Source organism: Plenodomus lingam (genome assembly GCF_022343315.1).
Source record: "Plenodomus lingam strain CAN1 chromosome Unknown contig_9, whole genome shotgun sequence".
Lineage (NCBI taxonomy): Eukaryota > Fungi > Ascomycota > Dothideomycetes > Pleosporales > Leptosphaeriaceae > Plenodomus > Plenodomus lingam.
In genome coordinates, this window is record NW_027093973.1 from 870918 (window position 1) to 894552 (window position 23635).

General features: G+C 43.6%; 9 protein-coding genes across 9 annotated transcripts; 5 read left to right on the forward strand and 4 right to left on the reverse strand.

Moving 5' to 3' along the window:
* Window positions 1–623: 623 nt before the first annotated feature.
* On the forward strand, window positions 624–2105 carry IAQ61_010825 (uncharacterized protein; the record flags this gene model as incomplete). The annotated part of the gene is made up of 1 exon (XM_003834796.1): window positions 624–2105. One exon carries the CDS (start codon window positions 624–626, stop codon window positions 2103–2105), a length of 1482 nt encoding a protein of 493 aa, XP_003834844.1.
* Window positions 2106–2419: 314 nt separating this feature from the next.
* IAQ61_010826 (uncharacterized protein) lies at window positions 2420–3330 on the reverse strand (the record flags this gene model as incomplete). The annotated part of the gene is made up of 3 exons (XM_066098946.1): window positions 2420–2885; window positions 2974–3247; window positions 3309–3330. The coding sequence occupies 3 exons, from the start codon at window positions 3328–3330 to the stop codon at window positions 2420–2422; spliced, it is 762 nt and encodes a 253-aa protein (XP_065951104.1).
* Window positions 3331–3746: 416 nt separating this feature from the next.
* Window positions 3747–4759, forward strand: IAQ61_010827 (uncharacterized protein; the record flags this gene model as incomplete). Its single annotated transcript, XM_066098947.1, has 4 exons — window positions 3747–3906; window positions 3942–4069; window positions 4488–4527; window positions 4596–4759. Coding segments are annotated over 4 exons (492 nt in total), but the record flags the coding sequence as incomplete, so codon positions are not given.
* A 679-nt stretch (window positions 4760–5438) lies between these two features.
* IAQ61_010828 (uncharacterized protein) lies at window positions 5439–7571 on the forward strand (the record flags this gene model as incomplete). Its single annotated transcript, XM_003834800.1, has 1 exon — window positions 5439–7571. The coding sequence occupies one exon, from the start codon at window positions 5439–5441 to the stop codon at window positions 7569–7571; it is 2133 nt and encodes a 710-aa protein (XP_003834848.1).
* A 135-nt stretch (window positions 7572–7706) lies between these two features.
* On the reverse strand, window positions 7707–7997 carry IAQ61_010829 (uncharacterized protein; the record flags this gene model as incomplete). The annotated part of the gene is made up of 2 exons (XM_066098948.1): window positions 7707–7815; window positions 7894–7997. The coding sequence occupies 2 exons, from the start codon at window positions 7995–7997 to the stop codon at window positions 7707–7709; spliced, it is 213 nt and encodes a 70-aa protein (XP_065951106.1).
* A 1331-nt stretch (window positions 7998–9328) lies between these two features.
* Window positions 9329–11122, forward strand: APT1 (adenine phosphoribosyltransferase). The gene is made up of 2 exons (XM_003834802.2): window positions 9329–10237; window positions 10365–11122. Exons 1-2 carry the CDS (start codon window positions 9646–9648, stop codon window positions 10523–10525), a joined length of 753 nt encoding a protein of 250 aa, XP_003834850.1. The 5' UTR covers window positions 9329–9645; the 3' UTR covers window positions 10526–11122.
* A 289-nt stretch (window positions 11123–11411) lies between these two features.
* Window positions 11412–11765, reverse strand: IAQ61_010831 (uncharacterized protein; the record flags this gene model as incomplete). The annotated part of the gene is made up of 1 exon (XM_066098949.1): window positions 11412–11765. One exon carries the CDS (start codon window positions 11763–11765, stop codon window positions 11412–11414), a length of 354 nt encoding a protein of 117 aa, XP_065951107.1.
* Window positions 11766–11823: 58 nt separating this feature from the next.
* On the forward strand, window positions 11824–15392 carry IAQ61_010832 (uncharacterized protein; the record flags this gene model as incomplete). Its single annotated transcript, XM_066098950.1, has 5 exons — window positions 11824–11866; window positions 11932–11945; window positions 12075–12242; window positions 12342–12492; window positions 15388–15392. The coding sequence occupies 5 exons, from the start codon at window positions 11824–11826 to the stop codon at window positions 15390–15392; spliced, it is 381 nt and encodes a 126-aa protein (XP_065951108.1).
* A 7619-nt stretch (window positions 15393–23011) lies between these two features.
* On the reverse strand, window positions 23012–23526 carry IAQ61_010833 (uncharacterized protein; the record flags this gene model as incomplete). Its single annotated transcript, XM_066098951.1, has 2 exons — window positions 23012–23247; window positions 23298–23526. 2 exons carry the CDS (start codon window positions 23524–23526, stop codon window positions 23012–23014), a joined length of 465 nt encoding a protein of 154 aa, XP_065951109.1.
* Between the last annotated feature and the right edge of the window lie 109 nt (window positions 23527–23635).

Sequence of the window (23635 nt, forward strand, 5' to 3'; positions counted from 1 at the left end):
GCTTGGCTTTGCTATTTGTTTTGGGAGTGTGGTATGCTGGGAGAGGAACAGGAGATCTTTGGTTGTGCTTTTGGAAGGTTGTCGTGCTTGGATGGAGTGGCAAAATGAAGCAGCAAGACGGAAATGCATGCTGTATGGTCATCGGTAGAAAATTACTAGCTATTGGTGAAAGCAGAATCAACAGAGGAGGCTAGACACCTGGCACACACGTGGGACTACTCAACGCCGGGGAACGAAGAAATAGTCATGGGTGACTAGTGGCCAAGTCATTGGAAGATTAAGCTCGACTCCGCGCCGCACTCATCAGGTTGTGACTCGCTGCTTGTACAACACGATGAAGGTCATAGCGTGAACACATAGGCACTTTGCTGGACAAAGTCATGATCATGACTTACTCTACCAAACTGACTGTCAAAGCCATCGTGCGAAGACCATGACTAGAGGTATTTCTGACTCTTTGACAGTATCTGTGACTGTGTAAAGTCTATGATAGAATGCTATGACAGTATCTTTGCGACAGTATAAAAGCTGTGATAGTAATGCGAGTATAAAGCATCAATCATTATAACAGAGCAACCACAATTCACACATCCATACGAAATTCTGCAAACCGCTACGAAACCATGGATAGAACAGCATTCACCACAGGGGTAGCCAGCGACGAAGGACGCGTCAGCGCCATCACCAGTCTCAGCGAAACAGTAAAAGACCTAACCAGCAAACTTGATGCTCTTAAACAAGACAAGCTCCGAAAGTGGAAATGGAGCAAAGAAGCTCTATCCATCGTCGCCAAGCTCCAAGACCTCGCATCCACCAACCTCCCGCTCGTACGCTCCCGCCTCGATAAAGCCCTAGAATTCCCGTCCGCAGAATGGACAAACACTCCACTATTTACCGGTGGCAAATTCGGATTCGAGCAATTCAACCGCACGCCCGAGTGGTTCGACGAGATGGGCTTTCTCGTGCAGAGAACAGCTTACACGTTTTCTGATACGTGGGACTGCGCCCCCATCACCGCTACATTCCTTGTGCCCACGAACCTCGACACCCGCAATGCCAAGAAATTGAAAATCGTCTTCTACTTCCACGGCGGGGGATTCTGCACGGGCGCTGGCGATTTTGTGTCATGGTACTCGCGCTCGAGCGTTGAATTCGCGCGGGCCAACAACGCCATCATCATCGCGCCGGATTATCCGCTGGGCCCTGAAGCGAGCTATCGCGACATCAGCAATGCCATCAAGACGTTTCTGATCTGGTATAACGAGGGCGGCTGCTTTGAGCCGGGCAACTTTACACACTGGAAGCAATGGCTGTCCACTGTCACCGCCATGGACTTTACCAACCTGCAGCCTCAAATCAACGATATCCTCATCGAAGGCGAGAGTGCAGGAGGCCATGCAGCTGTGACAGCTATGTTTGCAAATGCCGAGAAGAAAATTGAACATACGAATCCATGGGCATGTGATTTACCCATTGCAGCTGTGTTCCTGCGGTATCCCATGGTCAAGCACTATGCACGCGAATGTCCAGATTCGGTTACTTATATGAATTCGGAGTTTACAAGAGCGGAGGTTCAGAAGCACGCACAGGATATCAAAGATGCGATTGTGGAATTGGAGGCTTTTGAGCTAGTTCCGTCGAGGAGTAGAAGTCACCCTCCCCACGGTATGTCAGCCGCCTTTCTGCTCTCCATTACGAAGGAGTGGCAAGCCATGTTCCAGCGCCACGCTGTCAACGGAAACGATATCGATGCTGCAATGGATTGTCTGGAGCGAGTAGAGGCCTATGTTGGCAAGGTCGACACAGTGCTACCTCGTATCATTATGTATCACGGTGACAAGGACTCCAACTGTCCAATTGACGAGACCAGGAGGTTCTGCGACCTGTTGATCCAGAATTATCCGGAAATCTATACGGAGAACGATACGCTCATCTTTCAGAGCGTGGGCAGTTTGGCAGTGCAAGCGACGTGGATTAAGGAGATGGGGAGATTGGAGGCTAGGGCTGTAGATACTGTGGCCCATGGTTTCGATTATGATTTGATTCCCAGAAATGAGGAATTCTTACGGAAAACTTATCGGATAATTGGAAAGTGGTGGCTGTAGATATCATGCTGACTATGTGTAATGGCAAGGAAGGCTTCGAGAAAGCGGGGTGGTTGAATCAGTCACGTGGCATTATATAGAGCCCTAATCACTGATTTAAAAACTACTTTTATTCTCTTACTGGTGCAAAGCATATCTTGATGAAAAGAGAGCTAGTCCGTACATCATTCTTCAGTCACTTTATGCCTGTCCCGCTTGAACTTAAAGTGTATCCTTGAACAACGGACTCCGATCCCCATCTTCTCTAACTGCTCCTCCGTATAAATACTCCGCCACTCCTCCTCACTCTTCTCCGCATTCTTCTTATTTTGCCTCTAATACAAATACTCGAGCGTAAAAGCAGCCAGCATACCCGCAGCCGCAATCGCCAGACTCGTTCCCAGTCCCGTCGGATACTTGGGACTCTCACGCTGCTGAAAGATGAAATTGCCCGCAACACCTCCGAGATTGCCGATGGAAATCATGGTCGCGATACCCATGGCTCGCTTTTCGGCTCCCGCGAGGTTGTTGATGGTCCAGGCGCTGGAGCCGGGGGTGATGGGGTAGAGGCCGATGCAGGCTATATACACGGCACAGTAGCAGAGGGCAACGTGTTGCTTTATGGCCTCGGCTTTGACGAAGAGAGTGGAATAGGCGATTATTATGAGAGATTGTGAGGAGACGAGAAAGGGCATGCGCCAGGTCAATCGGTCTGCATAGAGAGCCGAGAGGAGTGCGGAGATGGCGCGCAAAGGTAGGGTGCAGCAGTCATCAGTTGAGCCTGTGTTGTCGAGAAACCCACTGGGCAAGACGTTAGTGGGTATCAAAGATTGGTGTAAAGAGGAGAGGTATTTGCTTATTGTTTTTGATTATCTGGGGCATTGTGAACTTTAGACCATAGTTTGGAACTGAGTTGGAGGTTATGACTATAGCTAGTAGATAGATCTGCCAGTCTTTTATGACTTGGACAAAGAAAGACCATTGGGCGCTTCGCTTCTTGCCATTGGGATTGACAGGTTGATTTGTCGTCACGCCACGAGCCAGATTGTGACTGAGCCTGAGGAAACGAGCCTCATCGTGAGTATTCCAGCGACCTATGGCAAGCTCCGGAGTGTCAGGAAGAATCCAGAAGACTGCGAATCCTAATACAACGGTTACGAGCCCTTCAAGGATAAAGAATCAGCGCCAGTATCATTTTGAATTGGATATTTCGGGCACCTTCACCTGCAAATATCCAAGTCAGCATTCTTTTGCGAAGCAGCGAATAAACACCACAACCACAACAACCACTATATTTTAGCATCCTTTGGCGAAGCATTGCGGTACCCGAGAACTCTCCCTTGCTTTCTTATATGCAATTGTCAAGCATGACGGAACTGTCAGAATGATCAGGATTATGGTTTGGCCAAGATTGATATCAAGGCGAGTGGCATGCGCTACTCCCAGTTTTTCGACAAGGAGTGTATGCCGTCCTCTCGGGTCACTGCTCTCTAGCGTCGGCGAAATAATGGGACGTTGGTGATCTCTACTTCACTGCCTACTATATATACCCTGATTTACGATAACACGTGGTCCATTGCTTATTTAGGGTTGAATAACGCCCACACAAACTGTTTCCTATATTGCGATAGTAGCTCGTATTGTATACTTGCATCTGAATAGTCATCATGTTGGTGTTTCGCTACACCACCACCAGTCAATATCCTATTGTTTCGCCGACGCTACAGACCGCTCCTCCATTGCTGCATAATCGGTACACTCTGCGGTGCTGATGTGCATCCGTCCCATAAGCGACTTACTACTTCAGGAAATGGTGTGAAACGTAACTTTCACTAAGACTGCCTAGGCAGCGCCCAGGAGGCATGGAGACGCTTGGGTGCGGATGCTTCCTCGGCCACTTTTTGACGGCTGATCTACGTCGTGCCGGTACTTGTGGCAAAGACCCTGCGATGACGATTGGTACAGATTGGCCCCCGTCTTCGACAGTGAGTGGTGTTGAGATGAGCTTACATAACTCAAATCCATGTATCAATCGCAGCTAGGCTCACCATTGGCTAAGATCCGATGCTTCTATATCAATGTATGGTGTGAGTGAGCAGTTACTATAGTATCCCCATGAAACTGTTGAGATTGTTCCACAATTTAGCTCAGGACTCTGGTAGTGGTATAGGCTAAAATCAAGTTATTAGACATATTATAGGACGGGGTAAAGTTGGGGTGCGCATTCTAGGTTCTGGTGATAATCTATACGAACTTGAGTTAGGTACAAAGCTGGCAAACAAAGTCGTCACAGGACTTTTCCTGTCTTATCTGGGCTTGTCTATTTGGCTCTAGACACCTATGCATAGCTGCGTTCATTAATGTATCAGCTTGGCCATAAAATGTATCCATATATTCTTCCAGGAGCTCTGTCTCATTGTGCAGATGCTGCGCAACCTCCATGGTATTAATGATGTGCTCGTATGTTAGTAGTCTCTCCTTCCGGTTAGCCAGCAACTTCGGATTCTTAAGGATGTTCTCGATCATGCCTTCCATTCATCTTGAGGCATGCTAGCTCTCTTAACTTTTGTCTCAGTGATCTCAAGGGTGGGATTATCATTCTTTGGAGTCAAGTTCGCGCCTTTGAGGAAGTTGAGCCGGACGGTCTTCCGGCTTTCGATGGAAAGGCTAGGTAGTCTAAGGAGATATCGATAAATTTCTGGGATGCTGAATCGAGGGGCCCATATATGATAGGTTGCGAGGAATAGGGTGCTTTTATTAGTTCTCGAGAACGTGGAGGAGGAGATATACGAGCTTGTAAAGAGATTGGGCTTCGAAGAATACAGTACCTACATCAGCTTTAGGAGGAAGAATACAGTACCTACATCAGCTTTAGGAGGAAGAGTACTGGCACGTGCTGCACATTTTGAGGATTCTCTTTGGCTTGGCTTCTAACGTAGGACGCATTGTAGCCAAGGTCTTTAGTAGCAGTGAGGTGTAGTAAGACACGCATCTCCTTTGCTACAGCCGCACTGGTGAGTGTCTTGCCAATGCCGGGAGGCCTGCAGTTGAGGTGGAGGTGGAGGTGGAGGTGGAGGTGGAGGTGCAGGTGGAGGTGGGCTGGAGAGGGGACGGATTTGGACTAGTGGAGATGAAGCTAGTTTAGCTACCGGAACCCCACGACATCGGCGGTCGGCGCTTCATTCAAGACCCCCCCACCATGACTCTTTTTTTAATTCTCGTCGCATGCGGCAGGCGTCCTCTTTTTTGAGAGTTAGCACAGTGTAAAGTACTGCCAGAAAGAAAGGGCGACCGCGTCACCCTCCAGCCGCTCGCCCGCTCACTCACTCCCACATCCTGTGTACACTCTCAGCCATGACTACCCACATCAAAGTACCGTGCTCGTCAGCCAACATTGGCCCTGGCTTCGACGTCATTGGCCTCGCCCTCAATCTCTATCTCGAATTGGAAGTCACCGTCACCCGCAAAGACAAGTCGGAACATTCACTCAATTGCAAAATCACATACGAAGGAGTCGGCGCAGAAGACGTCCCCCTTGTCGCCCAAGACAACCTCATCACGCGAACGGCCATCTACGTGCTCCGCTGCCATGGCATTCGCGACTTTCCCGTCGAGACACACGTGCACGTCAAGAACCCGATCCCATTAGGTCGAGGGCTGGGCTCTTCTGCTTCAGCCATTGTCGGCGGTGTATATCTGGCGAATGAGGTGGGCAACCTGCAGCTGAGCAAGGCGCGCATGCTTGACTATTGCCTGATGGAGGAGCGCCATCCAGACAACGTCGCGGCTGCTCTCTATGGAGGGTTCGTCGGTACCTATCTCAATGAGCTGTCGCCCGAAGACACGGAACGCCTCGAGATTCCCCTCAGCGAAGTGCTGCCCCAGCCCGCTGGTGGTGTTGACACTGGTCTACGCCCGCCAGAGCCCCCCCTCAACATTGGTCACTACACAAAATTCAATTGGTCACCTGCGATCAAGTGCATCTGCATTATCCCTCAATTCGAGGTTTCGACAGCAAAGGCACGCGCAGTCCTTCCCGAGACATATTCGCGCAAGGATGCCATCTTCAACATGCAGCGCCTGGCCGTCCTCACTACTGCCCTTGGGCAAACTCCCCCAGACCCTGATATGATCTACACCGCTATGCAGGATAAATTCCACCAGCCCTACCGCCGTGGTCTGATTCCAGGCCTCACGGAGATTCTCCAGTCCGTCACCCCACAATCACACCCTGGCCTGCTAGGAATCTGCCTTTCAGGCGCCGGCCCTACCATCCTCGCTCTCGCATCCTCGAACTTTGACTCGATAGCAGAACACCTTCTCAAGGAGTTCAAGAGAGAGGGTATAGTCTGCGATTGGAAATTGCTCACTCCAGCTGAGGAAGGCACTACTGTCATCCGCCCCACATCCACCAACATCGACGGTGGAGAAGCACTCACATATGCGTCATCAGGCGTTAGCATCGACGCTGGCAACCAGCTCGTCAAGCGCATAAAAGCCTCGACGGCCAGCACCCGCCGGCCAGGCGCTGATGGTGAAATCGGCGGATTTGGCGGCCTTCTCGATCTACAAGCGGCCGGGTACACCGAGGCCCCTATTCTTGTCGGCGCCATCGACGGCATCGGCACAAAAGTCAAAATCGCTTTTGAAATGGGTAAGCACGACACTGTCGGTATCGATCTCGTGGCTATGAACGTCAACGACCTTGTCGTTCAGGGCGCCGAACCACTCATGTTCCTCGACTACTACGCCTGCAGCAAACTCGATGTCGAAGGTGCAGCCAAGTTTGTGGAAGGCGTCGCCGAGGGGTGTCGGCAATCTGGTGCTGCACTCGTAGGCGGCGAGACTGCAGAGATGCCAGGTATCTACAAGGAAGGCGAGTATGATGCTGGTGGTGCGGCCATTGGGGCTATCAAGCGCGGTACTACCATTCTCCCCGACTTCGCGGCCATGGCAGAAGGCGATGTTCTTCTCGGACTGGCATCGAGTGGTGTCCACAGCAATGGCTTCTCTCTTGTCCGAAAGATTGTAGAAAAGCAAGGTCTGTCCTTCCGCGACGCTTGTCCATGGCAACGAGGAACGGACATTGGCACCGCGCTTCTCACGCCAACGCGCATCTACGTGAAACCCCTTCTTGCTGCCAGTCGTCATGGGTTGATCAAGGGAATGGCGCACATCACCGGTGGCGGTCTCCTCGAGAACATCCCACGCATGCTACCCAAGACGCTGGCGGCGGAGCTAGATGCGAAGACATGGCCGGTACCAGATGTGTTTAGATGGCTCAAGAGCGCTGGACGACTAGAGCATACCGAGTTTGCGAGGACATTCAATACGGGGCTTGGTATGGTCTTGGTGGTCAGCCAAGACAAGGTCAAGGCGACAATGGAAGGGCTGGAGGAGTTTGGGGAGAAGGTATATGTGGTTGGGTCGCTGAAGAAGCGATCAGGGGCCGACTGTACGGTCACCAACATGGATGTCTGGAGTTGAAGAAATGAGGAAACATTGTTTGCGATTTCGGTTTGGGGTATGTTCGGATGCGCTAGATTTCCCATTCCCGGTTCCCCAATAATACCCACTTTTTACATGTGTTATTGTACCCAACGTGTGCATGCGATGCTGCAGCTATAGGTAGGCCATGCTCAGGCAAGTGTTTGACTTGGAGTCATGCAGACATGCGATGACGGTGTTATAACTCGTAGCGCAAGTCGCTTGGCCATTCCGTGTCCGCCGTCTGGTTATAGATGTTGGCAGGACTAGGAAAGCAGCTGGGTGGACAAGGAGGGTGAATGCAGGTGTGTATAGTACGTACCTGTTCAGTACCGGTAGGTCTAGAAGGCCGAGCAGGGTCGCAACAAGGACATTGCGCGTCTCACGTTCCCTGCCGATAGTGGCCCTCTCTTTACAAGAAAACATGAGATACACGCGCGACCGGATGCGAGGAGGTGGCCGATTGCTCTACGAAATGATGCGGGACCGTCTTGGAAGCGGTGGATCCATGCATGGCCATGGAGTGGAGCTCAGCCCAAGCCGCTAGAAGGCCAGCGAGGGCTTCTGGTTGCATGCGCCCTCTGCACGCTTGCATGTGAGATGGCTGGTGGGTGCGGCGGTGCTTCCAGGGTTGTGACTTTGCTTATCAGCCACTTCTCTTTGCCTCGTGCGGTGTGTACGGTCGAGTGCAGTGTGCTGTCTGATGTTGTATCCTACCAGCGACTCCAGTCAACGCATCGAGCGAGGAGAACTGCAACATGATCAAGTCGCGGCTTTGGGCAGAGTGCCGTAGACGGTACGGGTACGGGGAGGTTAGTTGGCCCAATTATACCTACTCTACATTGGACACCCTGTGTCCATACATAGCAAACTGCCATTTGTGGGCCGGGGTACTCACACCGACTTGGATAGGCAATCCGCTCCAAGGCGTCCGGGCAAGCCCTCGCAGCCCAAACGAGTGTTATCGAGGCGCGGAGGGTGCATGTGTGTATAGGACAGCGGTGGATGCATTGCTTATCGGCGAGAGTGCTAGGTAGCTATAGACCCAAGATGACCGGCATGTTCATCACAACACAGCCTGCTTCTGGCATGTCTGCTTTCACATGCGTGACATATCAGGTCAGCGTGGGGTTCACAGAAGTACCTAATCCCCCCCTTCCCCCCCCCCCTCTGCTCAACAAAACGCTCCTTGTTTGGGAGGGGGGGAGGGGAGGCAATTGGAGTACGACGACGACGACGACGACGACGACGACGACGATTCGGCGGCACGTTTGCATTGGCATTGCGCAATATACTACTCTGCCTGTTGAGTAGAGCGCTAACTGTACTTGTGGGACGGGTAACAGAAGCGCTACTCTGTGGCTTGTGTGGCCGTCGCTGGGCTGATGGCGGTACGTACCCTCCCCATCGGACATGGTCGATAGCGTAGTACCTACTACTCTACATACCGTGTCGTAGAGTGCAGGTGGCCACTCCTTTCTTTTTCCGGACATGCACTTACGGCATTGGCAAAACGAGCTTGCGGTCTGATGCTGGAACTTTGCCTGGAAAGTAAGTAGTAGATGGGCCAGGGATTCGTCCATGTCCAACGGCTTGTCCACGGGTGGCCTACGGGGGCTAGGCTGAGTGGATCGCGCCGACCGTTTTCTAGACTTGGGTTTCCTATTTCTTTTTTTTCTCCTCTCTTCTGGCGTCTGGCGTTTGGCGTCTGGCGTGTGTGTGTGTGTGTGTGTGTGTGTGTGTGTGTGTGTGTGTGTGTGTGTGTGTGTGTGTGTGTGTGCTGAGCTGAGGAGGGCATCGCGCGATTCGCAAGCTCCCCCCTTCTGCTCCGGGCTCTTCCCCTCCTCGCCTCGGCGACGCGATATTCTCACCTGCCTTGCCCTTGCCTTGCCCTTGTCTTGCCTTGCCTTTGCCTGCTTGCCGCGAATCCAACCGCCGCCGCAGCACACCTCCCCTTCCCCCCCCCCCCCCAACCGACGCACGTATCACACCAGACAGTGACACAGTCCACCTCCACGCTCGCTGCTCATCATCCCACACACTTATCAATCCCCTCCCTCCCTCTTCCTTCACAATGACCACTCCCTCCTCCAACACCCCCGCGCACACCACACACCCCATCAGCACCACCACCCAGCCCGCCCATCCGCTCCAGAGCGAGGCCACCGCCGCCCACCCGCCCTCGCACAAACCAGACCCAACCCTCACCAGCAACGATGCCGCCGCCCAAGGAGGACTCTCCACCCCCCATCCCTCCGCCGCCGCCGAACTCTCCAGTCTTACGTTAACCCTCAAGTCGTCGCTGCGCCAATTCCCCGACTTCCCCAGTCCCGGCATCCTCTTCGAAGACATTTTGCCCATCTTCGCGAACCCCGCGCTGCACGAGGGCCTCTTGCGCGCCCTCGAGCTCGCCGTGCACAAGCAATTCGCCGGCGCAAAGCCAGACGTTGTCGTCGGACTGGATGCGCGGGGGTTCCTGTTCGGGCCGTCGCTGGCGTTGAGGCTGGGTGCGGGCTTCGTGCCTGTGCGCAAGAGGGGCAAGCTCCCCGGTCCGTGTGAGACGGCCGAGTTTGTGAAGGAGTACGGAAGTGATTTCTTCCAGATGCAAGAGGGTGCTGTCAAGAGCGGGCAGAAGGTGTTGATTGTGGACGACATCATTGCTACAGGTGTGTTTCTTCTTCCCATTTCCCCCCACCACCCACCAGCCCGGATAGAATCTGCTCGCTCAATCGTCCGAGTACATGGACACCAATAGCCTGGGGACAAGATTCGCTGACAATTTTCATCAAACAGGTGGCTCAGCAGCTGCCGCTGGCTCGCTCGTCAAGAAACTCGGCGGCATGACCGTGGGCTACATCTTCATCCTCGAACTCGACTTCCTCAAGGGTCGCGACAAGCTCGATGCGCCCGTCTACACATTACTCACCGGCCAGGAGGAGAAACTGCAGCAGTGAGCTGAGCTGAGCTGAGCTGAGTTGAGCATACGAAGCCAGCCCCCGCCAGCACCACCACACACTGCCATATACCCCACCATCTTCATATGCGCCACTCGCGCACCGCTACATGGCACCAAGACATACCTAGAAACACAACCATTTGCGTTGATAGACCGGGGGCAAAATTTCTTGCATGAAACAAAAGCGGCGTTTTTTTGTTGTTGAGACGGTCATCTTCTCCACCGTAGAGGGGGAATATTTTTCACCATGACGATGATGCATTATATTAGAAATCTCTCTGGCTAAAGATACAATCCACCTTTGAACCGCGACGCTCGATTCCACGTCTTGCTGCATCGACATGTTTGGCTTTTTTTTTTAAATACAGAATATGCATACCCTGTCTACATATCTCAAAACACTACTAGCCTTTTTTTTTTTACGTGAATGTTTAGAGTTGCTGGTGCTGATGTATTTTGCCTACTATCAAAACTCCTACACTAGACATACCAACTACACCCCTATACCACCGCACACCAGCTCAATACAAATCTATCCCACACCTACCTATATCCCTAAACCCTCCCCATCCCTTCCCCGTCGCAAAACTCTCCCTCCCCCCCCCCCCCCGGCTCAAGGATTTTTTTTGCTGAGTCATTAGTGTACTGCAACCCCCGCGCCCCCTCCCCCACCAAGAATGTGATCGAGTGAAGATTGTGCTGCTCCTGGGCGTGGTGGGCCTGGTACTATGGGGGTATGGAAGGGTGTGATTGTGTGATTGTCTATCTTTTGTTGAAAAAGAAAAAGAAAAAGAAAAAGAAAAAGAATAAGAATAAGAATAAAAGGAGTAGTATTTGCTTTGATTGTTTGTTCCTTTCCCATAGAGTCGTTGTATTCTGCGACGCTAGAGCGACCCCTCTACCCCTCCAACCGCAGCCTTGCATGCGGCTTTATCGGCATTACCCCACCTTGCACTCGAGTTCTCCGTTGGAGAGACCTGAGACGAGGGGAAACTTTCTGGCAGCTGGGTGGAGATAAAGTTGGAGCTTGTCCCGCCCTCACCCTGCTTCTTCTTTTCCCTAGGCTTCACCAGACAGCTACGACACGACACGACACGACACGACACGACACGACACCTGCACCAGTTGATGATACGACGAGGCATAGCCGTGTTTACGAGATCGAGATTACCGTTTACAAAGCTGAGCTTACCATCCACCTGTCTGCTTTCGACGTGCAGGACGACAGCTTTTGGCATTGCGGAGAAAGGAAGTGCGATTGTAAGAGGTAAAGGGATTCAAGAACAGAGGAGAAATATGTCGGATATCAAGAAGGTTTTTACGGACAAGGCTACGCCTCGTAAGTTTTTCCTTTGGATGGCTGCTTGGACTTGGGGATGAGAGAACTGACATGTGATCGTGTAGCTGCTGCCGCCTATGTATGTTTTTTCTTTATTCGACTCCGTATGGGCGTTTGCATACCTGTACACCATTTATACGCTGTCCTCTCAGGGAACGGATGATGTCAGTATGGCAATAGGCATGGTATGCTGACGCTCTACTATTAGTCTCAAGCCATCATTGCAGGTCCCCAGATTTTCGTCTCAGGCCAAATTCCCGCGGATGCAAAGGGCAACCTGATCGAGGGTAGCATCACAGAAAAGACAGCTCAATGCTGTGAGAACATCAAGGCCATTCTCGCCGAGGCCGGTGTCGGCATGGAGAAAATCGTCAAGGTGCGATCTGCTCCCCTCCTCTTCCAAAGCACCATCTCCACATCCCCCAAACGCTCCATCCCCTTTTTTACAACCATACTAATGCTAAACTGAAACCAGGTCAACGTCTTCCTCGACGACATGGCCTACTACGCAGAAATGAACGGCGTGTTCAGCAAGTACTTTGCCCACGAGCCTGCGCGCAGCTGCGTTGCGGTCAAGCAGTTGCCCAAGGGTGTGCCCGTGGAGATTGAGTGCATTGCTTACAATGGTATGCCGTCTAAGCTCTGAGGAGCAGGTCCTTGGTGCATTGGACTGAACGTCTCGCCTAGGTTAAATCGATGGCGTGTCGAGGATGGAGCTGGGGTTCTTGGTGAGAGGCAGGGATGTGGGGAGGATTGGCATGTCCATTTACACTGCTGCGAATTGGGTGGAAATATGACAATGTCAAGGGTGGTTTAGGATCACTTTGTCAGTGTTGTTCGTGCTGGATTGAAGCCGTGTCGTGGCTCTCACATTTTCTTTTCGCCCCCCAGTCTTTCTGCACTCTCCCGCCCTGTTCAGCACCAAAAAGCATCCTGTTTGGCTCCAAAGACCCTGTTATTCTATCCTCCAGATAGCCATAGCGGCCTTTGCCGTCTCAAGACACCCAAGCTGATACTATGCACCACAGCCTCGCTGAGCAACACTTGGCCTTGTGATGTGTTTTAGCGTACTACCTGCTGCACAGCCGCAGCCGACAATATAAGTTACCGGAACTGAACTGAGCTTTATTATTACCATACTGTAATAATCTGGTATCAAAAGTAAGTCCTCCAGGACCTCTGTGGGCGGTTAGAGACATGTCTGGTTTACAAGCGTACTTGGATGTACTTCAGTGCATCTATACCCACATGTTTGATTGCTTCTAATGGCCCGGTTGCCAGAAGTCCCACATCAATTTACTTTAGCGATGCAGAAGCAGCTCTCACTATTGGGCCGGGGTAGGAAAAGGAGTCTGAAGTTGGGTTAGTTTAGCAGAGAATCACAGATCTGTGGTCAATTTGGCATATCAGCACGAATTGTGGCCAGCCTAGTACGGTACGAAATCGTAGAGCGTGGTCGATACAGTAGGACACCGCAAAGTTGTGGTTTTGCTGCCGCGGCACCACAAACTAACGTGATCCACCACCGAGCGCCCACCCCCACCAAGCGCCCACTAACACTAAAATCACTAAATTTTCAACACTAAATTTCTTAACAACTATAGCACCTATTAATAACGCGCTTGTAGCAATTAAATCCTTAACTCTTAGAGAAGATTTTATATACTTAGAAATAGTAGAAAAGTATAGTTACTTATAGTTAACCTTATCTAGATACTACTAGAAAATTTAGTAGGTATATACTACTACTCTACTAAATAGTTAAATACTTAATACTATATAAGAAAGTAAGCTTATAAAGTATATTAAAGAGCTTTATAAGTAAGGATTACCCCCTATATAGACTATTATTTAAAATTTTATAACTAAAATAATAGGGAATCTAGTAGGTAAAAATTAGGTATAGCGCTTTATTAACTACTATAATATTAATCTTATCTCCTATTAGGCTACTAGGCTTAATTATAACTACTTTAAAGCTAATTCTACCTTTAAGTATAGCTTATACTTTAAGCTTTTATACTAAAAAATAGAGTAATATAATATTAAGAGTTAGTATATCTATAATATAGATAAGAAAGGTTTTCTTATTAGAGTACTATTAAAAACTAAATATATATTTAATAAGAGTACCTATAAGTAGAGAAAGATTAGAGCTATACTCTAGGATAGTAATAGGGAGTAGATTACTACTATAGCTTATATATATACTAATAGTACTACTCTTACTCCTATCTTTATTTATTAGTCCTAATCTAGAGCTCTATAGGATACCTAGTTATAAGATTTTAACCTATTATAATACTAAGCTTTCTTTGCAGGATTACTAAGTAGGTAGATAAGCTACACCCTAGGGGTATCCTAGCTTAAGGAGGTGTTTAATTATAAGATAAAAGCTAAAGCTTATACTTTATACTAGCTCCTTATCCTTAATAGCTATAGATCTTATATAATAATAAAGTTTATTAAGTACTATAATAAATATAAGATCCTACTTATAATATATCCCCCTTATAGCACTTATACCCTTTAGCTACTTAATATTATAGTATTTGCTCCCTTTATAGCTTTTGTAACGACTTAGGTAGGTAGGGCATCCAAAAGGTATCCTATACAACTTAAAGGCATATAGGAGTGCGCGTCTATATAGAAGAGGATAAGATTCCTACACCTATAGGTCTTGTACAAAAGGATAAGAAGAATATACCTATCCTAACTATAGGCGAGCTGTTCTCTATATATATAAGTGAGTTAGGCCTTTATTAGGCCTAACTTAGTATAGAATAATAGGTAGGCAATTCTGCCTTATTATTATACTACCCCCTCCTATAGAAAAAGGATAGTCCCTATCCTTAGGATTAGGTTTAGATCCCTTATTAAAGAAGAGCTTTTTGCAAATAATTCTACCTTTACCTCTGCCTTTACCTTTACTTCTTCTTCCTAGGGCACAGACCCCTATCCTTAGCCTGCCTATAACTAGCCCTCTACCTACTAACTTTCTTATTCCTATATCCCTAATTTTTTAATTATTTAACCTAATCTATCTAAAATCTAGTAAGTATTTAATCTATATAATTAAATAGTTACTAATCTAAATTAGAACCTTTAGCTATACTAGTACTAGTACTACTAGAAGTCCTCCCTATTGCTTATCACGCTCTCTATATAAGAGTAGTTAGAGCTCTAGCTAGGGGTAGGTTTAATAATTTTAATTTTAAGTTAAAGAATTCTAAGAAGTGCTAGTACTATATCTCTTAGAATAAGTATTATAATCTAGTAAGTATCTAAGTCTAATAGGGTTCCTTTACTAATCCTAGCAGATTCCTTCTTTTATTAGCTAAGAGTACTCTACCCTTAGGGGTGCTCTAGAAGAATACTATAGCCTAATTAGAAACCCTACTAAAGGGGATAAGGATAAGGAAGCTATAGTTACCTATTAGAAGGATATTAAGTAGTTTAAGGCTACTATTTAAGAAACTACCTAAAACCTAGCTAAGTGCGTTACTATTACTAATACTTAGACTAAGGGTATAGAGGCTACTAAAATCCTTATAGCTACTTATTATACTACTATATCTAATTTATATTAGCTTTAGAATAGTATCTATAAGATAGTCTTAGTAGTTAGGGGCTTAATAAAGGCTATAAACAAACTTAAGGAGGAATTAGCACTAAATTAGGAGGCAACTTTCTTAGTGTAGGCTAAGATAAAAGTATTCTATAAGAAGGAGTCTAAATTAGTCCTAGCTCCTATCCCTACTCCTGCACCTACTCTAATCCCTGCTATACTAGTTATCTAGAAGCTAGCAAAGAAGGATAGTCTAGGCGCTATCTTAGCTAATATAGAGTCTAAACTAGGTTCTAATAGAGAGATAGATATAGAATAAAGAGGTTTCCTAGGGGTAGTATCCTAGGAACCTTAAAGGTTCTAAATAGGATATAATAATAAATAGCAACAAGAATAATAGTAATAGATAGTAGTTAATAGATAATACGTAGCTAAATAGGATATAAATTAGTTCTAATATTAGGTATAATTATTATAAAGTAATATTAGATCCTCTCTACCTTTTTCCTATACTTAAATCTATTTTAGTAAGCTATATAGGGGACCTAGCTAATTTAGATACTATTAGTAGAATACCTATAATTTATAGGGAGCACCTATAAAGTTAGAGGCAGGATACTAAATAGGATTAGGATTGTGTCTAACCTACTTAACCTTATATTTTAGCTTAGATTAATATAATTTACTAGCTAGGATTTCTTCTACCTCCTATTCCTCTATACCTTATATAGGGGTACTAGGGGGTTTTAGAGCCTCTTATCTAGGTAATAGGTCTTAGGGATCTTTATATAGTATATTAGGAGAGAAAACGTTATAGATCTTAGAACTAGGTAGTAATTAAAGGTAATACGCGTTTCCTACTTGTTCTAATACCTTAAAGGGACCTTCCTATTATTTAGATAGTTTTTAGCTAGGTTATAAAATAGCAAGATTAGTAGTAGATAGATAAATATAGTTACTAACCTTCTAGTTAACTAGATAGTAATAGCAATTAGTAGTAGAGCATATTTAGTCTTAAGCTCTTTCTATATTTTCTTTAGCAATCTTCTAGGCGTCGTGTATCTAAGTAGTAAGGGATAAAGCGTCCTTATAGTTTAGTTTCTCTAGTATAGTAGATAGGGTCTTTTCTAGTTTCTAATACTAACTTTACTTTAGTAAGGAACTAAAGAGGAGCTAATATAGAGCTATACTAATAGATAAATATAGAAGAGTACTTTAGGCACAGTCTATTATAGGTAGTAGGTTACTCTAGTTATCTTAGTAATAGGATACAAAAGGCCTTAGTCTCTAATTAATATACTTATTTATAATCTTAGTTTGTCTATTAGTTTATTTATAGTAGGTAGTAGAGAGCTTAACTTTAGTGCCTATAATCTAATAGAACTTAGACTAGAAACTAGATACAAACTAAGGGCCTTAATTAGAAATAATAGTATCTAGAGTGTGTCTAAATTAGTACACCTACTAAATAAATAAGGTAGCTATACCTTAGGCGTCTATAGTTTTATAGCAAGGGATAGTAATAGCTTGCTTTAATAGGTAATTAATAATAACTATAATCTAATTGTAACTATATTAATCCTAGGGAAAATCCTTAAAATTAATATATAGGTGCTGTATTAGTAGACTAGGGATAAGAAGAAGGTAGAGTATGCTAGGGAGTTAGTGCTATCTTAGGTGCCCTCTCCTATATAGGATATAGTTCTAAACGTAGCGTTTATAGGTAGTCTCTATACCTTTCTAGTAGTAATATTAGGCTAGAATCTAATAGGTTTTAGTAGCAGATAGGTAGGTAGTAGACACTTAATTATAAGCCTTACAAATTAGTCTAGTATATAGGACTAATCTAGCAGGCACGCAAAGCTAATCCTAGTAGAGAAGGAGTCTATTTTCTATCTAATAGTGCTTAGGTAACTCTAATCTTTCTATTAGGAATAAGGACCTATTTTCTTAGAGAAGAGTTTTAATAAGTTCTAAGGATCTAAGAGTTATAGGGTTCTAAACTACTATAATTAAAGCAAGGATTAGTAAGGAATACTTAGCTAGGTAGTCTTGCGCTAAGTTAGAGTTAATTTAGGGGTGTAACCTATCTAGGGTAATTATTACTTGTAAATAATTATCTCTCTAAGTAGTCTTAAGGTTAATTATATCCTATTCCCTTCTACTTAGGATATCTGCTTAGGCGTTATAAGATCTAGGAGTATACTTAATTTAGAAGTTAAAGGGACTTATAACCTCTAGCTATCTAGCTTACCTAGTACTAAGGACTTTAGTAGATATAAAGTACTCTAGTGCTCTATAGTCTATGTATACTCTAATAAGGTGCTAAGTACTTATTAGGTTAGCACGCTATTTCTTAAAGGCGCAGATTATTATAAATAATTCTTTGTTATAGATTTCCTAGTTAAGTTTAGAACTAGTAAGGGTCTAACTAAAGAAGGATACAGGGTACTATTTCCTATTAGGATGCTCCTATAAGAGGATAGCTGCAATAACTCTATTAGAGGCGTCTGTCTCTAGTTTTAGAGGGTACTTAGGATAGAAGTAAGCTAAGCTTAGGATTACTAGCAGGGCATTCCTAAGCTAGTTAAAGGCTTGTTAGCATTCTAAAGTCTATACAAATAGGGTAGCAGGACTCTAAAGAGTAGTTAAGGGCTTAGCTATCTTAGAGAAGTTTTCCACAAATTACTAGTAGAATCTAGTAAATCCTAGGAAGGACTTTACTCTAGTTATTGTCTTAGGAGCGGACTAGTTTTAGAGTACTTTAACTTTGTTAGGGTCTACCTCTAAGCCTTTATTAGTAAGGATATATCTAAGGTAATAGGTATAAGTTATATAGAATTTGCTTTTCTTAATATTAGCCTGTAATCTAGTAGAATAAAGACGCTTAAGGACTTTTTAAATATAGTCCTTATAAGTAGTAAGGTTTTTAGAGTAGATAAGGATATTATCTAGATAGGTAATGTAGAAGTTATCTAAATAATCTATTAGTATATTATTTATATAGCGCTAATAGGTTGCAGGTCTGTTATATAGCCTAAATAGTAGGACTTTGCATTTATAGGCACTATACCTAGTGCAGAAAGTAGTATACTCCTCTAAGTTAGGGTCTATTTAGATCTTATTAAAGGCAGCATAAATATCTAGCTTAGTAAAGATTTTTGCGTTAGCTAGCTAGGATAATAGATTATCTATATAGGGTATTAGATACGCGTCCTTTTATATTAAGCTATTAAGCTTATAGTAATCTATATAGATCCTAAGGCCTCTATTTAGCTTCTTAACGCATAGGATAGGAGAGGTAAATAGGCTCTAACTAGTCTTAATAAAACCTTTCTATAGGTGCTCTTGTATATATTCCTTAGTAGCCTAGAGTTCCTTAGTATTTTAATAATAGAGGGGACTCTAGTAGTTTAAAAGGGGTTCCTCTAGGACTATCTTATAGTTGTAAGGCTAGTAGATTAGAAGTTTGTTAGCCTTAGCCTTATTAAAGACATCCTAATAGGAGTTATAGTTAGATAGGAGCTTCTTATCTAATAAGTAGTAGTTAAGAGTATCTTATTTAGATAGGGTTTAGATCCTACGCTTAATCTTATATAGGCTAGTAGTAAAGAATTTATTAGAAGATTTTTTTATATTAAAATAGAAAGTATTAGCAGAAATAGTAGCAATTTAAAATTTTACAGGTAGGGTAATAGTTAGTAATTAGACTAGGGTAGGTAGTGTAATAGGTTTAGTAGCAGCCCTATAAGTAGCTAGAATTTTAAGTATACCACGTATCCTATTAATTAAACTAGGACTATTTTAGTTCTAGTTCTCCTCTTAATCCTAAAGGGCGTCTCTTTATAAGATATTATAGGTAACTAGAGTAGATAGCACTTGCTAGTAGAGTTGTACTAGAATAGGAGGTGCGGGGTCGTAGGTTAGAGGATACTTCTCTAGCTAGATTAGTTAAGATTTATCTATATTAATTAGGATTTAGAACTATTTTAGCTAGTGTTATCTAATAATACAATCCTAAGAACCTAAGTCTACTATTATAAAGGGGTAGTTATAAACCTTTTAGCTACTAACTATTATATAAAGCTAAATATAGTAGGCAACTAGGGAGGTAATCTAGTCCTAGAACCCTTTAATAGTAAGCTTATATAGTAACTTTTAGATAGGTACCCTAAGTATAGAAGAGATATTATAAGCAATTTTTAAATTAAGAAATAAGTAACCTTAGGCCCTAGTATCTACTAAAGCGTTTAGGCAAATACTAGATTTATTAAGGTATAGGGTTATACGTGTAAGTAAATAAGAACTAATAAATAATTTAGTTAAGGAAAGGTTTAACAGGTTATATTAAGTTAGGCCTAGGAAGGAGGATCCTCCTAGGCGTTATTATTTCCTGTCTAATAGCTATCTAAATTAGTTAATTTAGCGGTATCTTCTTCCTTAGAATTCTTAATAACCTATTCCACATCTATAGCCTAAATCCTAGGGGGTTTAGGGTAGTTACTAGAGAAGTGCCTAGGCTTTCTATAATTATAGCAAGTTACTAGGGTTCCTATTGTAGTAGCGCTAGGAGTGGCTAGCGTAGTAGATAGGGGTTAATTATTTTAAGGGATAGTGCCTTATTATTATAAGTAGGGTATATAAGGTTTAGCTATTAAAGGTCTATTATAGGGTTTCTAATTAGCGTCTAAATAGGACTAATTTCTAGAGTGTTAGAAGGGGGTTAGTCCTTTTCTAGATAATAGAGTAGTCTAGGTAGAAGTAGATAAGGTAGGGTATAGGTAGCGTTCTATATTAAAAGTAGTAAGATAATCTACTATAGTCTTAAAATTATTGTGCTAATTCTATTAGAAAGTAAGGTTTAGTATCCTTAGGGAAGGTATAATCTTTATCTAGAGGTAGTAATACTACTCTAATTAGAGTACTTCTCCTCTAATAGCAAGACTCTAGAATTATAACTTAAAAGCAGGGAACGTCTCTATATTAGTTATATATAGGTAGTTAAATATAGTCTAACTCTTAGCTATCTTATTTCTAGTAATAAAGTAAGTTTAAAGGAGGGTAATTATTTCCTTAGCTTTTTAGAATTAAAGACTTAGGGAATTAGATAGGTAACGTAGCTCTAAGTATTCTCTTGCTAGTCCTAAGCAGTGTCCCTAGACTAACACTATCTAAGCTCTAGAAGAGGGGTAGTAATTAGCGTTAATTTCTAGCCTATCCTAGATAGATACTTGCTATTATCTAAAAGTAGGATTAGCACTATTACTAAGTGTAGAGATATTTAGCATCTTTTTAGATTATCTCTTAGCTTTTATAGTATATACTATAGGGTTTAATATAGAAGCTAAAGACTAGCTAGGTTAGGTAGTACCCTATATCTTCTTATAGAGGGAGGTGTTATATAACTAATTAGTAAGTTGCTTAACTTATTCCTCTAACCTCTCCTTTTTAGATAGGGTTAATATATATTTATCTTTAAGGGAGGTATTACTTTAAGATTTCCTAGGAGCACAAGGTACCTTAAGAGATAGATAGGAAGTAGGTCCTTCTAGGAGGGCGTTATTAATTAAGTCTTCCTTATCTAATTTCTTTCTATTAGTAAATAGGCTTTTAAAAGTAGCTAAACTAGATACCCTTCCTTTACCTTTGTTTAATATTTTGTAGTTAATAAGAATAATAAATCTTTTCTTTTTAGGGGGGTTAGTTATAGGAGGATATTAGCTTTGCCTCTAATTCCTCTAGGCTTTTAGTAGTCTCTAGGTCTCTACCTTAACGTAATCTAACGCGATTTTTCTAAAGGTAATCTAGTACTACCTATAGGTCTAGAAGTCTAAGCCTATAGGCTTTAGTTGTTAGAAGTTCTAATAGCTATTCTAACTATAGAGTTATAGGGTTAGGTAGCTACTAGAACTAAATTAGTAGCTTAAAATAATAACAAGTGCGATATTCTTAAATACTATTACTAGCTAGGATAATATTCTTCTTATAATATAATAACTTAGGTAGGTAGGGCATCTAAAAGGTATCCTATATAACTTAAAGGTATATAGGAGTGCGCGTCTATACAGAAGAGGATAAGATTCCTACACCTATAGGTCTTGTACGAAAGGACAAGAAGAACATGCCTATCCTAACTATAGGCGAGCTGTTCTCTATATATATAAGTGAGTCGGGCCTTTATTAGGCCTAACTTGGCATAGAATAATAGGCAGGCAATTCTGCCTTATTGTTACAGCTTTATATAAAGCTTAACTATCTAGTTTTCTAGATAGCTTCTAAGGGCTTATAAGCATTACTAAGAGGGATTTCTACTAGTTATTTAATACTATATAGAGCAATACCTTTAAGGAAAAGCTAATATTAATAGCTTTTAAAGTAATAGGTATCTTACTACTTAACCCTAATATTATCCTTTTAAGGTTTAAAGCACCTATAAATAATAGTAACTAGCCTTCTTTAAGTAATAGTATAACCTTAATATTAAGTATAAGTAATTAAAGAAAGATAGAGTAGTTACTTTATAATACTATAATTAATATCTATAATAAATAGTTAAAGAAGCTTAGCTAGATAATCTATACTATATTAGTAAGAAATACTCTACTTAACTATAAAAATAAACACCTAAGGGCTACCCTAGCTAATAAGAAGAAGCGTAGGAAGCGTGGTAAACCTTTATTATTACCCCCTAATAATAATTATAGTAATAGTGCCTAATTTATTTTACTATTAAAAGTAAAGCAAGTATTTAAGCTCTAGGAGTAAAAGAACCTTAAAGAATAAGAGCTATAATACTAAAAAAGTAAGGTAATTAAGCTTTATAAGTAATAGAAGCTTGCTAAAGCTTAACTTATAAAGGAGTGTTACCTAAATTAAGTAATTACTAAGAAGAAGTAAGAGGAGAAAGCTACCTAAAAAGCTACTATATATAATAAGTAGAAAACTACTAAGTAACTAGAAAAGTAACTCTAAAATAATATTAAAATATCCTAAATAGGTAAGAGGTAAATCCTTAAGCCTCCTACTATTATACTAGCTAAGGTAGTTAATAAGGAGCTAGTAGAAGAGGATATAGTAGTAGAGGCAACTTTACAGCGTAGGCGCCTAATTAGACCCCCTAAAAAGCTACTTATATAATTTAAAATATTTAATCTACTCTAATAGATCTAATAATTATAACTCTAAGAAATCTTGTAATAATAGCTATTGTAGGTGGCGCAATATCCTTATTTAGTGGGTGGTGGATTTTAGTGTTAGTGGGCGCTCGGTGGGGGTGGGCGCTCGGTGGTGGATCACGTTAGTTCTCCGAGCCACGTTTGCAGTAATCACGTGCACACATGGCGTCCTGGACATGTGGCGCAGTCGATCACTTAGCCCGCTTGCAGCTTATGGCCTCGAAAATTTTGGAACGCACTCGACTGTACGCTGAGACTAAAGCCGGCTACGCATTCACTTTCATATTCGCTACTCCTGAAGTAGTCGCCCCTTGGCCTAAGATAAAGGTCCCAGATTCGCAGGATTTCAGGCAGAAGGCTACTGACATGGAGAGTCCTACAATAGGGGTGAACTTCTCATTCTCAGGTTTGCCCAGAAGCTCGGAATAGGCTGGGTTGAGCTACTGCTGCATCGTATAGTGGATGGCTGAGCTGATGTAGAAGAGGGGCATCAAAGATATCATTCATCCCCACGACAGCACCCGGAAAGATCATTGAGCCGCCACTGAAGCCGTCTATAGTCGACACCGCCTCGAATCCTGTCATTTCGGGTGTCATGTATGTGTTAGCTGATTGCGTGGGCATTGACGAAATGGTATCTGAATTCACGTCAGTTAATGAAGACTGGGAATGAATTGACCAGTATTACTGATTTGCTGGGAACCGTTCACAATTGGTCCATTGATTCTTGTTGCTCCTATATTTTCGGCCTCTAGATTCAGACGTGCCTCTTCCCAAGCTCTCTTCTTACCTCTTGACTGCCCATCATCATCTTCTAATACGAGACCTCTACCTTGCGCAAGAGAATGCAGCTCGCTTTCGGCAGCGCGTCCTAATTCATTGCATGTCTCCCTCATGTATCTTGCTTTCCTATCCATTCCGCTCAATGGCGAATCCTTAACAAAGTTGAATTTTGAATCGATACGCCATCAAAGGAGCCACCATTAATTGTTTCTGAAGGAAATGATGAACACTGGACATGCATCG

Bases quoted from the DNA above. Each gene is read 5' to 3' on its own strand.
- APT1 (XM_003834802.2), top strand. From the start codon at position 9,646: ATGACCACTCCCTCCTCCAACACCCCCGCGCACACCACACACCCCATC. The intron at 10,238-10,364 runs GTGTGTTTCTTC...TTCATCAAACAG, and splicing joins GGACGACATCATTGCTACAG to GTGGCTCAGCAGCTGCCGCT.